The 14,323-nt window shown below is 39.0% G+C and overlaps 1 protein-coding gene across 1 annotated transcript in view; it reads right to left on the bottom strand.

The window, feature by feature from the left end:
* Nucleotides 1–1,024: 1,024 nt before the first annotated feature.
* TENM3 (teneurin transmembrane protein 3) overlaps nt 1,025–14,323 on the bottom strand; it is a 425,198-nt gene continuing 411,899 nt past the window's right edge. Inside the window, exons 28-31 of the mRNA XM_086747281.1 lie at nt 13,573–13,869; nt 10,747–12,358; nt 8,001–8,131; nt 1,025–4,639 (exon numbers count right to left, since the gene is read on the bottom strand). Of these exons, the coding sequence (XP_086603407.1) occupies nt 3,884–4,639; nt 8,001–8,131; nt 10,747–12,358; nt 13,573–13,869 (2,796 nt within the window). The 3' untranslated portion in view covers nt 1,025–3,883. The remainder of the gene's footprint in view (nt 4,640–8,000; nt 8,132–10,746; nt 12,359–13,572; nt 13,870–14,323) is intronic.

Below are 14,323 nucleotides of genomic sequence, written 5' to 3'. Positions count from 1 at the left end.
TTGCGTTTCCTGTCCCCAAAAAATTACACACTAGTCTCTTCCTCTTTAAGGTTCTTAAGCTGGCCATATGTATAGCTGTAGCTTGCCATTCTGGAGTTAGCAGTAAACCAAGGTATTAACACTTTTAGAAGATTTGTTTTTCCTTTTTTTTTTTTTTCTGAAAACAGAATTCAAACATTTTGTCATCTCAGATTCTCTGTGAATGCAACCTATTCTCTCATAGACAATAATTTTAAACTGTTATTCTATGCAGCGTTTTTTCTTTTACAGTCTTTCAGCCATCACTTTAAAAGTGCCTCTGAAGAGTGGCAGTGGTAAGTGGCATATTTTTTTTTCCCCCCTTGTCAAATGCAAATCTCTCACCTCCTAAGCGTGAACATAAAAAGCTCTCTTACTGGCTTTTAAATTTTTTTTTTAAATAACAAAATTAGGCCACAGTAGCTAAGCAGAGTGACCCGATTCGTGCTGGATCAACATGTTATCAGCTCGAGGTTGTCACTACAAAATAAGTGTGGTGAAGTCTGCCTGTTCCAACTAAAATCAAAGCAGTCTCTTGATGTACAGCAGTGCTGAAGTCAGCAGTTTCTGCAAAGTGGGTCTAAACGCAGATTGAAAGATCTCCTCATGTATGTACGTAACTACCCGTGCAAACCTGATTATTTATAATCAGATACTTTTTGCCATATTTTTGCTTGGGAGGTCATGAGATAAAACAGTTGTAAGTGATTTTGTTGTTCTTTGGCTTTTCCTTATCTATAGAAGATTTGGCTTTGTGAGGTATATTCAATGTTTCCTCTAAAGTAGGCCACCTGAGAGATCCCATGGAGTAATTAACTTTGCTGAGTTAGCAGACAAGGCCATTGGACAGAGTCAAAAAAGATACTGCCAACTGTGAGGCAAATGAATCAATACCAGTGCAACTGGATCAGTTTGCTTCTTTCGATACGATGAGAAAAGCAGTAGCACAGCTGCAATATCTGACATACAGATTTAAAAAACAAATATAAACACACACAAACACACACACATTGGGTTGGCTTTTATTGGAAAGCCTAGATGCAATCTATAGTTATCAATTTGTGGAAAATTCAGGACACATATAAAGTTAAGAAGGCAAATTAAAAGAACAATACAAATCAGACGAAATATACATCTCAAAATATCAGGATAGCATTTTGACTGGCATTGCCTAAAATACTTAAGAATCTCCTTTTTTTTTTTCTCCTAATATGCTTCTTTTTAATTATACATATTTTTTATTTAAAAAGATCTTTTGTTTATATATTCCCCAAGGTCACTATTTCCTGCAGGAGCATGTCCAGATCACAAGTCTTTTTTAGCAAGAAATAGGCTCATTATACCTACTAACAAGGCCACTAATTGGCTTGATTTGACTTTATCTAAAATGATCACCAACAGATACTATAATTTGTTGTTTATTGGTGCCAGAACAAAGGAGAAGGAACTGGTATGCGTCAAGTAGAAGATATATTTCATTGTTGACATGTTATACAAGCTTTTCATATTCAAACAGAACAGAAACATCTGACATAATTTAGAATATGAGCCTATTTCAACAGAGAGCACTTACAGCATGCTAAATACAGTGCTGTGGAAGAGCCACCCAACAGAACTGCAAACACCTAGCATTTTACATCTTCAAAAAGAATACGTAGATCAATGACACGCCTCTGGGGTCTGACATATCATCCTCTCTAAATTTAGGGCCCTCAAGACTTCAAGGGTAAAAATACTAACAACTAATCTGTGCTTTCACTCTAATAGATGATTAGCATTCGTTATATGTGTAATTAGTTCTGTATGCTCTACCAAATACACACATACAGTAATAGCACTGATACTGTAGATTCGGTAGCAACTGGGCTGGGAGAAATTCAAATCTGTTTATCAAACAATCCTAATGTGCAATTTAGAGTATGTAATACCATAGACTCTCAGAATACAAAGCAATTAGAAAACTATTTTTATTACATCCACTTGAACCATTCATAGTTAAGACACGTTCACTTACTATGTTTTGTCATTATAATACATGGATAGAAATACTGTGTATATTTCAATGAACATCAAAAAACCCCAATTTTGTCTCATCTTAAAAATATTTATTTTTTGTGGCTGAATTTAGTGCTCATGAGAGTAAAGCTCTAAGAATAGTTTCAGCCAAGATGTAGAACAGATGCCATAGATGCCACCACAGGCTTCCTATAAGGAACCAGCTGCACGCTTCAGTTCTGTCCTGCAGCAAATATACTGGGCCTTGGAGCAGAGCATGCCGGATCTATGCAGTGGTGTGGAGATGCAGACTAGGCACTAGAACTGGACCTTCCTCTCCAACCCCAGGTTCAGTGTTCACAGTAATGGGATTTGATCTGCCAGCTGAAGGCCAGGAGATGAACCTACGGAACAGCCTGCCTGCCTAAAGAGCAATTCTGTAGCATCAGGTCAGAGGTACGCTTCTTCTATCTGGAGTTATTAACATCTAAAAGAGTTGCATTATACAGAAGACAAAGTTGACATAACTGGATGAAACTACATAATTTCTTCTTCTTCTTCTTCTACATACAATTTGCCAAGCACCTGAGACACTATTCTCTCCATTGTGAAACAAAGCTTCTAAAAAAACAACAGAAACCCCACCTGGTATGAATAAATGTCCATTTATTACGTTAGGGCTGGAAAAAGACAAGGAAAACCCAACCTATTAAAGTCTTCCATCATAATAAACGAGACTTATTTGATTACTGTGCCTTCTAACAATGACTGATGAAGTGGCACTGGCCTGGGTGACAGGAGAGGTACGGGAGGGGAGGGAGCTGCGGTCTGATTCTGCCAGCCACTTTGGAGTGTCCCATCCTATCAGCAGAGTGATAGATGCACAGCTTTAAACCTAATACAAAAATATTAACACTTTTGGACATTAGTCATCACTGTTATATCTCTACAATATAATCCTTTATACTGTACAGCTATAACATAAAAGGTGCAATTCCTTTTTCTTTAAAAAAATCACACACAGCACATGTTTTTATCATTTTATTTTTAAGTATAAACTTTTTTAAACACTTTACATAAATTAACTCCTCTGAGACTAATATTTGATGTACAGTAAATTGTAATTCATATAAAAATCCATAAACAACTTGTCTCACATAATTTACAAAAAAATCAGGGTTTCCTTTGCTTATCTGCAACAAGGATTCTACTTGCCATTTTCCCCCCAAGGCAAACCATGTTAGCATTGTAAAATCCATTATTAAATTCCCATGGTAGCATAAGTCACTTGTGCCAATGTCCTTTTAGAAAGCAGCACAGTTTAAAGCAGTTGGGTTGTCTATAAACAGTAATTTTTGCCCCACGTTTTAAAATTAACAGATATATACCACATCCTATGCAGTGAGAAAGAGAGAGAAAAAGAGAGGGAGAGACTACTTCTCGAAAGCAAAGGTCAACAATTCAGTAACATTTTGAAACACTGTACGGATCTGTATCTTAATTAAATACAGTGCCTCAAAGGAACAGACAGCCTGTTGCAAAATCTGTAGGCCTTTTTCTTTTCTTTTTTTCTTCTTTGTTTTTAATACTTTTCAGTCCAACTTGAGTGCAGCGATATGCATATGTAAACATATTCTTTAAAGCAGATCACCTTTAAGGTCATTGAGAAAAAAAAAGTTTCGTCATTAGCAGTATCATTCTTCTGGAAGGCGCTCTTTTCGTTACAGAGTCTGTTTGGATTGTGCTACAGAAAAAATCTGAGCAAAGATGTAAGCTTAGGCTCAAGTAGCAATGCAGCAAAACAGTTTGGTCTCCTGTTTAGAAGACACTGGTACACAGTCTCTTTGGCAGCCTGAGCTAAGCCAGTGTGTTACCTCTTTCCTATCTCACTTTGTCTGAGGAACTGTATATTGTTAGCGCTGTCTGCTAATTCTGGATATTGCTCCACAGAGAGTACATAGTACCCATCGTATCCTTGTACCTTTCCAGCACTTAGCAACTGCCTCTTTTCTCCTTCTGTCCACAACCTGGCGCCTTCCTCTCCATCTCTTACCCTCTGTTGTTCTCTGGCCCAGGCACTGGAAAGAGCTCTTTGCCTGGCTTGCTCCAATATTCGGGCCTTTTCCTCATCAAGCGTCATGCCATAGCGCACGTGAAGTGCTAAAGCACCGTATTGCATTTCAACGTCAGCAAACCTACGAGTCCTGCCGTTTACCACAGTGGTGGACTGGGAAACAGTGACGTTGATGCCATTCTCCAGGGCCTTCCGCCCACTTGTCAGCCTCAGTGTCCCGAGGTCACTCTCAGGGGAGGTGGTCTTGATGAAATAGTGCGTATCCTTTCCTTCAACGGTGAAATGCAAGTTTTCTAGGTAGTAGGCGTTGTTTAGAACAGCTGCCACTTTTATGCAGTCCTCATTTGCAATGTTGAGCACATTTGTTTGCACTTTGCCTTGATTGACAGCCAGCATCACCCCTTTCCCAATCAGAGACTTCACTGTAGCAAACCACAGCCATGACTTCTCTCCACTGGATTTCCGTCTGCTGACCTGCACTTCTGCCATCTTTCCCAGGGAAAGGAAAGCCTTTGCTTGTCTCGCCACTTGTTGTTGCACTCCAGAAATTGGCTGTAAACAAGAACAGACAGAAGTTTTACCAGCCATCTGTAGCCCTCTAGATGCCAAACAGCTAGGCTTTCTTGGTGTGCTGCCCGTGGACGACAACAGGATATGCGACAACTGACAGTGCCAAGGAGTTAATTAGATCTACATACTGCTTGTTCCGCTAAGTTACAAGACTGTTTTGTTTGATAATGTTCAGTGCTTTTTCTCTTTGTCTCCCTGCACAAAAATAACATTTAACTTCAGAGGCTACTGACTGGGCTGCAAAGGACAGACCTTTGCAACAGTAATACTTAATGTGGGTAAGAGCTATCTTACTACAGTGTCATCCCAGCCTCAGAGCTCTTTTGACTATGATTCCTGTCTACTGTGGGTCCATCCAAATTGAAGAGGTTTTTGCAGGTCACGAAGCTGCACTCTGAAACAGGAACAAGCCCTTCTTTATGCTGAATCTCTCAGGTAGCTGCAGTCTGAGACCAAACTGCAGGGAGGCTCCCATAACCCCTCAAGCTGCTAAAGTAAAGAGGGGAACCAAACTGTAATGATAGTCTTTACAGTAAAAGAGAAGGAAGCAAACAGTACGGAGCAGAGGAGTGGAATATTGGGGACTGACACCCTTTCTTGTGAATACTTGCAGAAACTGATAAAAGGGGATGTATGAAAAGGCTGCGTGAGCTTCCATTTCACTCAAAGGATCAGCATGCTGCCTAAAAGAGATGAGCAGCTTCTCGCCCCAGAACTTCAGAGGGGTGCAATCCTGCATACAGAAGAGTGCTTTGTTGACAGCTAGCATAGACAAGGGGCAACGAATGACAAGAACCAATGGGCAAGCTTAAAATATACTACCTTCGTATTTCACGTTTTACCGTATCTGGGGTGTTCTTGTTGAAAAGATAGGTATGCTATAAAGGGGAGGAAATAAGAGGTGCAATTGTGAGGTGCAAAAGGATAAGACGGAAAAGCTAGGATAGGAGAATCTGTTAAAGAAGTTTATTTTGACTGTTAAGAGCTATGTGTAGCCCACTATGCCAGATGTACTCTTGGTAAAGATAGGTGGTGAACGGGACCTGCCAGCAGGACTGCTGCGGTTAGCCAGAACAGCTAGAAGAGCAGTAGCAGCTAGCAGGAATGGTTAGCTAGTGCAGCTAGATAGCAGGGCAGCTCTCGTCATGGGGTCAGCTGTGGTTGTGGTCAGACCTTACAACTGCACAGAATAGGAACATCTTATCTGTCTTAACCCTGGGTCTTAATAGCTACGAGCGGTGAATGAGCTAGTACTGACGCAGGTGGGGAGCCCTAGCAGTTGTCTCAGCAGGAAACAGAGAGGGAGATTTAAATAGCTTTGGCCGCACTTTTGAAAAGGAGTACTTAGTTTCTGTAGATGATCCAGTTTATCTTCCAATTGACCCCCTTTCCCTTCAATAAAATACTGCTTAACTCACTTGATTCATTGGTGACAAATGAGGCAAAAACCTGTTTAGTTTTCCCACATTTCAGGGTGGTAGGTCAAGCAGGATTCATTAACAGACTCCTACAACCTTAATTCAGCCTTGCTGCTGATCAAAGCCTGGCAAAAGGTTTGTGAAGGCTTCTCTGCTCTGCCATGAGGGAAGCTTTCTGGAGGAGACAGTTCCTGAGGGAATTATGACTTGGACTCTCCACTCTTCTTGAATGTGGCAGATTCCTGTCTGCACTTGCTAACAAGTATGGACTTCAGCTGTTGTAAATCCTACATGAAACCTATTGAGCACAGAAGATATTCTAGACAGCACGCTCATCAGTGAGACCGGCGGGATGCTATAGCAACTTCATAATGAGAAAGTTTGTTTATTTTTAACATGTATCCTCAGAGCTCTGAAGCAAAACCTCAGAGCTTGGTAAAGCTCACTCACTCCAGAATGTTTCAAAATACTAAGTGGTTTGTGTGTTTACTTCTGGCTCCTGGTTGCATTTGCTTGTTCAACAATGAATATCATAATCACAGCTTCTTCCTACCTGAGAATTTTTAATCTTTGTTTTCCTCTCACTTCTCTCTTTCTCTCTGTCATGTCACATACCCCTGGCACTCCTCACGTTGTTGAGCTCTTTCCTGATGATTTTTGACAACTAGCTGTCTGCTCTCATCTCTTTGACCAGACTGATTCTCTTCCTGGTGCACCTTTGCTAGTGTTAGAGGATTATTGCATTCTTTAGCCTTTGTGATCTAAATAAACAACCTCTGATAGTTCTTCACAGTCATGCCTGATGACAGGTCTCTTATCTCCTGATACAACCACATTGCCTGGAGTACTTGCAGTGCTCCTCCTTCACTGCTTCTACTGTTCATGGGAGACACTATTCTCATGGTGTGCTCTAAGGTCTTTCCCTTTTACTCAATTCCTGGCTATTAAAAATACATATACAGCAGGTCACTTCATGCATGCAAAATTAGCTTCCATATGCTCCCTTCTGCTGGGCCACCCTTCTAATGTTTTTTTTTAGTCTAAATTAGGTTGTAAGGTTCTTCAATATCCTATTCCTTTTTAATCCTGTAAAGTTTTCTATCATGATTCTTGTAAAAAGAGATCTGGTTTTGACTGCTAACAATGAGATTATCTATTTTACTGTCTCTTACTACTTCCATCTTAACTGAGAACTGTAAGGTTTTTGAGGGCCTAGGTCATTGATCTTTGAGTAAGCTTGATTTGTAAATATAATTTTCTCTAATAGCAGATTTAGATTTTAACTTCCACATTTATTTCTTCCATCATTTAACTTGTAGCAGGTTTTCAGAACTGAAGTTCATTTTTTAACTCCCAAAGAACTTCATAAGCACCTGGAGTTTTGGTTTTATGTAATGTAATGGGTTTTACCTCAGGTAATTTCATTTTCAATATTTTATCTTTACATATAAAACACAGTTAATATTAAAGAGAAGTAAAATTGTAGTGGTGCCTGGTATGCATAATTTATATCACCTGCTCTTCTGTTTATTTCACAGTCTATTTTTTACTACAGTGTTCAGTTTCTGCCTTCAGGCAGAGTGTTAGTACAAATCTAATCTCTGTAGTTTCTGCTATGAAACTTAGACATCTTTAAAGGGTCTTAAACTTCTTTTAATTGATTATTATCTTTCCGCATTTTTATTATTGCTGAAAGCAAACAAAAGCTTATTTAAAATGGTACCTAACTTCGCAAATCTGTAAGAGAAAACACCATCTGTAATTTCTTAAATCCTCTGAAAGCAGGTAAAAAATAAAGGTTCAAAAAGCACTGTTCAGATTTAATTTAGCAAGCAACCCTGTCAGGATTATCCATGCCTAATAAGATCTGAATAGAAGGGAACATTTTGTCTTGTTCCATTTGTATGTTTAGTTTTGTTTCTTACTGGTATGTCTTCCCATTGCTGGCTCTTCACAAGCTCATACGAAGGTTCTGTTAAATCAAATTTTGGAACAGGGAAACCAGGAATGGCATTGTGCAGATGGAAGCCAAATGTCACCAGCCAGCTGTTAACATCTGAAAGAGAATTAATATAAAAAAAACCATGAAAATGTGGGAATTGTTCTATATTTTGAAATCATACCATTTTTACATGGAACAGTTTTTGGCATAGTTTATTTCCTTCTGTAATATGAAAATTACTCAACAGTCTTCGTTTTGATATGGATGGATTTAGATTTGTGTTACAGTTAGAATAGCAAGTAGAAACTTGAAGTTCTAAACTTACAAGAAAACTTGTGTTCTATGTAAGAGTTGTGCTATGCTTGTTTGAAAGGCATTGCAGGTTTCAACAGTTCTGAAGGCTTCAGTGACTTCCAGAACAACTGTAGGAGCACAATTGAAGTGAGACTTCCTTCTAATATAGCCTAAACTACTTGGGATTTCATGGTCAGGCTGAACATGCTCTTATGTCATACCTCCATCATCAATACTTTAAAACAAAGCAAAAAAGAAAAAGAGTACTGCAGAGTACATCCTGTCCTTTTGTTATGTATGTGTTATTGTAACGTCTTCAAACTACCCCTGAAATAACATCTATATGGTCAATTACCTGTTAAATGGTTTGGCAAATATTTTGTGTTGATTCAAGAGAAATCTCCCCCTCTTCAAGATAAAGTTGGACTGATGAAATTAAAAGCTAATGAAATGTATTACAGTTGCATCAGTAAGCAGACAGGATACTAAATTAGCATTAGATAACATTATTTATGATACATTTTATGTTCTATTGAAAATAAATCAATTAGGGATGTCAACAATTAGTTAACAATTGTTAGGCGAGAATGGATGCTCTGCCTTGTTTCTGTCATTCTACCCTATCTTTTACAAATATTAAGCTTAGCAGATATTGGCAGAGTGCTCCTTACCAAGTCTAGTAGTTTTCATTTAAGAAAACCCCAAGTAAGTGCAACAAGGAACCACATTTTTCCAAATGATAAAAGAATAAAAAATATTTACCTCAAAATAATGTCTAACCTTTCCAGAAAAATGATATGCCTCACGAGGCTCTGCATCTAAAACTGCTCGTCAGCCAAAGTACTAGTTTTAATGATAACCTTATATGAGCACTGTGTCTATGATTCCATACATCAAAGATGTTAAGAAAAGAACTAAAACTGTATTTTGAGTGCAATTTTTGAACTAAGTGCATCATTTTCAATGCCACAAAGAATCTGATTGCAACTGCATCCCCTACAGCACATGCTGCTAAAAGAGGACAGATTCAAAGGTCTGTTGTTATCCTTGCTCTCAGGCAGCCTGTTAGCAACCCTGTTAATAGCTGCTGTTTGTTAAATGCATGCAAACCCACTTGATTCCCAAGATGCTTTTCTGAGTGGTAGTCTCACAACTCCTAAGTGGGGTTGTGCCCCTCCTGTAGCGTGGCACTGTCTGTGTAAAATATTTCAGATTATTTACAGCTATTCAAATATGAAAATTCAAATCTATCCGAGCCATGCATTTTTCAGAAACTTTTGGTGATGTGCAATCAAGTGTTTTTTTTTTTTTTTTTTTTTTTGTATGGAGAATAATGGAAAACATTACACATCACTAATTCTAGACCCACAAAAAGCACATAGTTTTTCCAGGAACTCAGTTTTACAAGAAGTGGCATGTTAGCGGCTTTTTGTTGCCAACAGGGAAATTCACACTCCTTTTTCTATATCCTACTTCTCCTTCCCTGCTCCTCGCTGTGTACTCATTACTTTGTGCTGACCCTGGGGCTTATTGGACTTTTCCTTCCCAGCCAATTTACAATAGCAGCCTTGCAAAAACCTACCTGGGCAAATATCCACCAACTTCCAGCGAGTATCTTCCCCTGTGTTAATGAGTGAAATTGATCACAGAAAGACCCCTCCTGCCCTTGCTACCTTACAGTCTCACTCCCTCTTGTCTTCGGTCGTTTTGGTCCATGCATATGCACTTTTTTACTGCTCAATAGCTCAGCACCATGAAGAATCCACATGTAAGGAGATTCTCATGAACGGTCTTGAGGTATTCTTACTCTTGTACTTGCTCACGGAGTCTGTTTTTTTCATTATTAGAGCACTGAGTAATGAGGAACAGTATTGGAAGGAGAACCTAGGGCTCCTTTTTCCTCTCCCAGAGCACTGAGATCTCTAGATGAGGCACCTTGTGTTGCAGTTCAGTCAGTGGGAGAGGAAGAGATGTATTCCACTGGCACTCCAGAAAGTACTGTGGAAACTGCAACCCCTCTGCATACTGAGATGCTCTGAATTCGCTTTTTGGGTCAACAGTCTAATACTAAAGCACCATAAGGACTGTGTAGGGCACAAGGTTTAGGTTTAGTTACTTAAACCTGAAAGCTAATAATGACCTGTGGTTCTTAATCTCTTAGGCAGGTACCGAAATCAATGTCTAAAGCTAGATGAGATATTTTCAAGACCTCCCATTTGCTATTTAATTATTCCTGATAAGCATGTTCGCTGTAATTAGTCTCATTGTTAAGTGCTTAATGTTTCCTAATAAAGAACTCTTCCAAACAGAACATATTTAGGTACAATACCCTCAAGTCTGTAACCCAGATAATCAGATTACAGATTATGAGAACACAGATAGGTGAATTTTTGAGCAAGTGGGAACAGTCTTGCAATTAAGTAACTTTCTTTTACCTGTGATATAATCCTTCACATCATGTATTTTACTGGCTGGGTTGTTATTTCTAAACATGTACAAATTGAAAGGAGCTGGATCCTTCCCAATTCTCTTCCAGATTTCAATATCAGGCGTTGTCCACCGGCCTGCCAGTATGTCATAATCTCTTTCTCCAAAGTGGACTAGCTTGGTCAGTGGGTCATATAAGCCTCCATGGAATCCGATTACCAGCTGGAAGTCAAGGTTAGAGTCAAAATAGATCTCTCCATAAGCAGTGTACTGAATTTGTTTAAGCATGAGACCATTGCTACTGAAAACAGCCAGTGGTGTCCCCGTATTGTCTGATGCAATGTAAAACTCGTCTCCGCTGCTAATTTCCATGGCAAAAAGGTGTCCTTGCAGGTCATAGTAAAGAGATGTGATTTCAGAACTTGAGTGGTTATATACATGAGTTATCCTGGTTGGGTAAGTAAGATCTGCGTAAAAAAACTGGAGATGCTGTCCAAGGCTAGTTTTGCTGGAAACTCGTCGTCCAAGTCCATCATAACGGTAGATCACCGTCCAGCCACTGCCTTTGCTATAGACTCGCGTAAGAAGGCCCTTTGAACTGTATTCGAAGATTTCAGTACCCCTCTGACGCAGAAATCCATCTTCATCTAATCGGTACTGAACATCACCTAGTCGAGTTATTCTGTCTCTCAGGTCATAGCGAAGTGGCGTCAAACGGGCGCTGCTACTGGGGTTGAGCAAGTGGAGGTTGCCATTCAGGTCATAGTTGTAGCGCCACATTATTTTTTCATTCAGATAAACTGTCTGGAGCTGACCATCTACATCATATTCATAAGCATATTTCGTGGTGTTGGCAAATGGCCCAATTTTAATTTCTCTTTTTGTCACTCGCCCCATGTTATCATACTGAATTGTAATCCAATACATTAATGACCGAAATATTTCATACTGAATTTCCTTGATGCGGCCGTGTGCATCAAAGTGTTTTGTGTAGGTCATTACAGCTGTCGAAATGATCTGGTTAATATCATAATATATAACTCCAAATTTTCCAAATTGTTCAACTTTGCCAGAGATATCGTCAAACTGGTAGAGATCAATAGGGAGTGGGGTTTCATTGATGACACCTTGCATGCTAGTCACTCTGAAGCTATTGTCATAGCTGTAGTCAAATCGGGCATTTACCATTCCGTCTTCACTAAAGCGGAAAATCTGTCTGTCAATCAATGGGCCAATTTGCCTGTATCTAATGGTGCAGATAAACCCATCGCTTTGGAGGTTTACTGTTTTCAGGACTCCTGCTGTCTCATCGTAAGTAAAACTAACTCTTGTACTATCATACAAAATTTCTGAGAGCTTGGTCTGCCGTCTGTACTTGAATAATACTCTTCGGCTTGTCCCCAGGAAAGCAGTTTGAAGGAGCTGCCCTTCTTCATTGTAGTCCATTATAACAGAAGCATTACTTTCTGGGGGGTTGTATATATTCCGGTAATAGCCAATGGAGCGGATAGTCTGCATGGTATGACGAGCAACACTGGGCATGGTGACAGCAGAAAGCCGATCCAGCAAATCATATTCGAAGATATACTGCCGTTGGCTATGAAGCAGAAGAACCATTGACTGAAAAGTAAGAACAGATTTTTACCATGTGACAAATAGTGGAGTACTTCTCACCCCCTCGCCCCACCCCATATACCGATACTATTTCTTCACAAAAATGTGACATTCTCACTTGAGAAAATTATCTCCTCTTTAATTGAGTTATCCTTGACCTTACATGTTGTTAACATCTCCCTGCCTAATTTACTTGGATGCTTAATTGTAAGGGGTTCTGTAATTAGTAGTTCCACATTCATAATTTGCTACTTGTTATGACTGTATCACTCTTTTATCAAGCACTCACAGCTAAACAGCAGATTGTCAATGGATTCAGATAAGTCATGTTTAATGTGAGAAGAAGTAAAACTGTCTTAGAGCTATTAACTCACGAGGAGAGCAACATATGGGAGATACAATTTCTCCCCTACAATTAGAAATGATTTTGAAGAATTTGAATAGCCTGAGATCCCTGAATACTGTGTTTTTCTTCTGTAAGCTTTTAAGACACAGGCAAAATGATTGATTGTTTATTTCAAAAGGAGCTACTCAGAATTATTCTGACATTTTTCTGATGTGTGGCTATTATGTATCATAGGGCTTGATTAAATTATGCCTGCAATGACTAGTAAACAGTATTTGCTGAGCAACAGCTTCGACAATAATATATTTAAACCCCAGAAAGAAATTAATTGCTTTTTGCATAGCAGGCCTGAGATCTCACATGGGGGATTTTCATAGATATTTCTAAAGGGAGAGCTGTCATTCTGCAATCGTTACATATAACAAAGATTCCTGATCTTTTGCCTGTTGTTTATTTTGATGCTACAACATATAGCGAGTACAAATTGACAGCTGTAACTATTTAGAAAAAAGGGCTTTTCTGGGTAGTGAAAAAAACCCAACAGTGAAGAATTTACAAACAAATCATTTTCAACTGAATTACACTGCAGAGATGCAGTCCCTGTACCTTATTTTAAGCATTAAGATAAAAGGTAAATACAGATGCTTGTTGTTAGTCACTGGCCTAAATAATTTAAAAAGACATCAATTCCTAGCAATTAGCTACAGCGAGATTACATATCTATTGTACAAAACATTCCCCTAGGAATCACATGTTGATACTTAGAATAATTGAAATGTGCTTCCGCTACCTGTTTTTGCTTTGTATGCAGCAGTCAGATGCTGCAGAATTTCAGCACATTCAAAGCACTTCTTAAAACCCGAGCATTCTTTACCTTTTCCAGGTATGTGTAACTCCAAGTTTTCCCATCAGCAAACACTCTAGACACTATCCTTCCCTGTCCATCATACTCTATTTTTTCACTAGTCGTCCCTCGCTGAATGCTGCCTATTTGACCTGTGGATGAATAGGTAACATTGACAGCCATCAGCTTGCTGCTTGGTAGCCACAGGGTGGGGTGCCCTGAAGTGTCATAGGCAATCCTCAGCAGAAATTTACGGTGGTCATCGTAGATCTTTTCTGTCTTTGTGGTTCGATCAAAGTCAACTGAAAGGAGGTTTCTGCCATTAACCTTTTTAAAGCAAACAAAATGACACAATAAATCATGCTGTTCAAACCCTACCCACTTATTTCCACAAAGCTAGCTATTCTTTAAATACCATTTTCGGTGATTGATTTGCTGTGTGTGTAAATTATTTTAGCAAGTTCTTGATACAAATGCAAGGCACTACATTAGCATCTACTTTAAAAGGTCTCATTATAGGAAGAGATGGCCCAGAATTTGTTGCAGTGTGTTCTTTCTTGAAGCTTAGTCAACTGTTAAGAAAATACTGAAAGATGTGCACTGAAAACATCTGAAATAAACAGGACCATTTCAGTTAGCAAATGACTTTTTTTTTGTAGGCAGTCTAAGGTATATCTAGCAAATTATTGTCAAAACATATTCCCAGCAACCGCTTGTCCAGTTCATAACAATTGCACTAAGAAAAAACTGAATCCTAATTCTCCACAGCAAGTATTCTTCA

Source organism: Chlamydotis macqueenii, chromosome 4, assembly GCF_036417535.1.
Source record: "Chlamydotis macqueenii isolate bChlMac1 chromosome 4, bChlMac1.mat, whole genome shotgun sequence".
In the NCBI taxonomy this organism is placed as follows: domain Eukaryota; kingdom Metazoa; phylum Chordata; class Aves; order Otidiformes; family Otididae; genus Chlamydotis; species Chlamydotis macqueenii.
The sequence above is the reverse complement of the archived record's forward strand: the minus strand, read 5'-3'. Positions and strand labels throughout refer to the sequence as shown.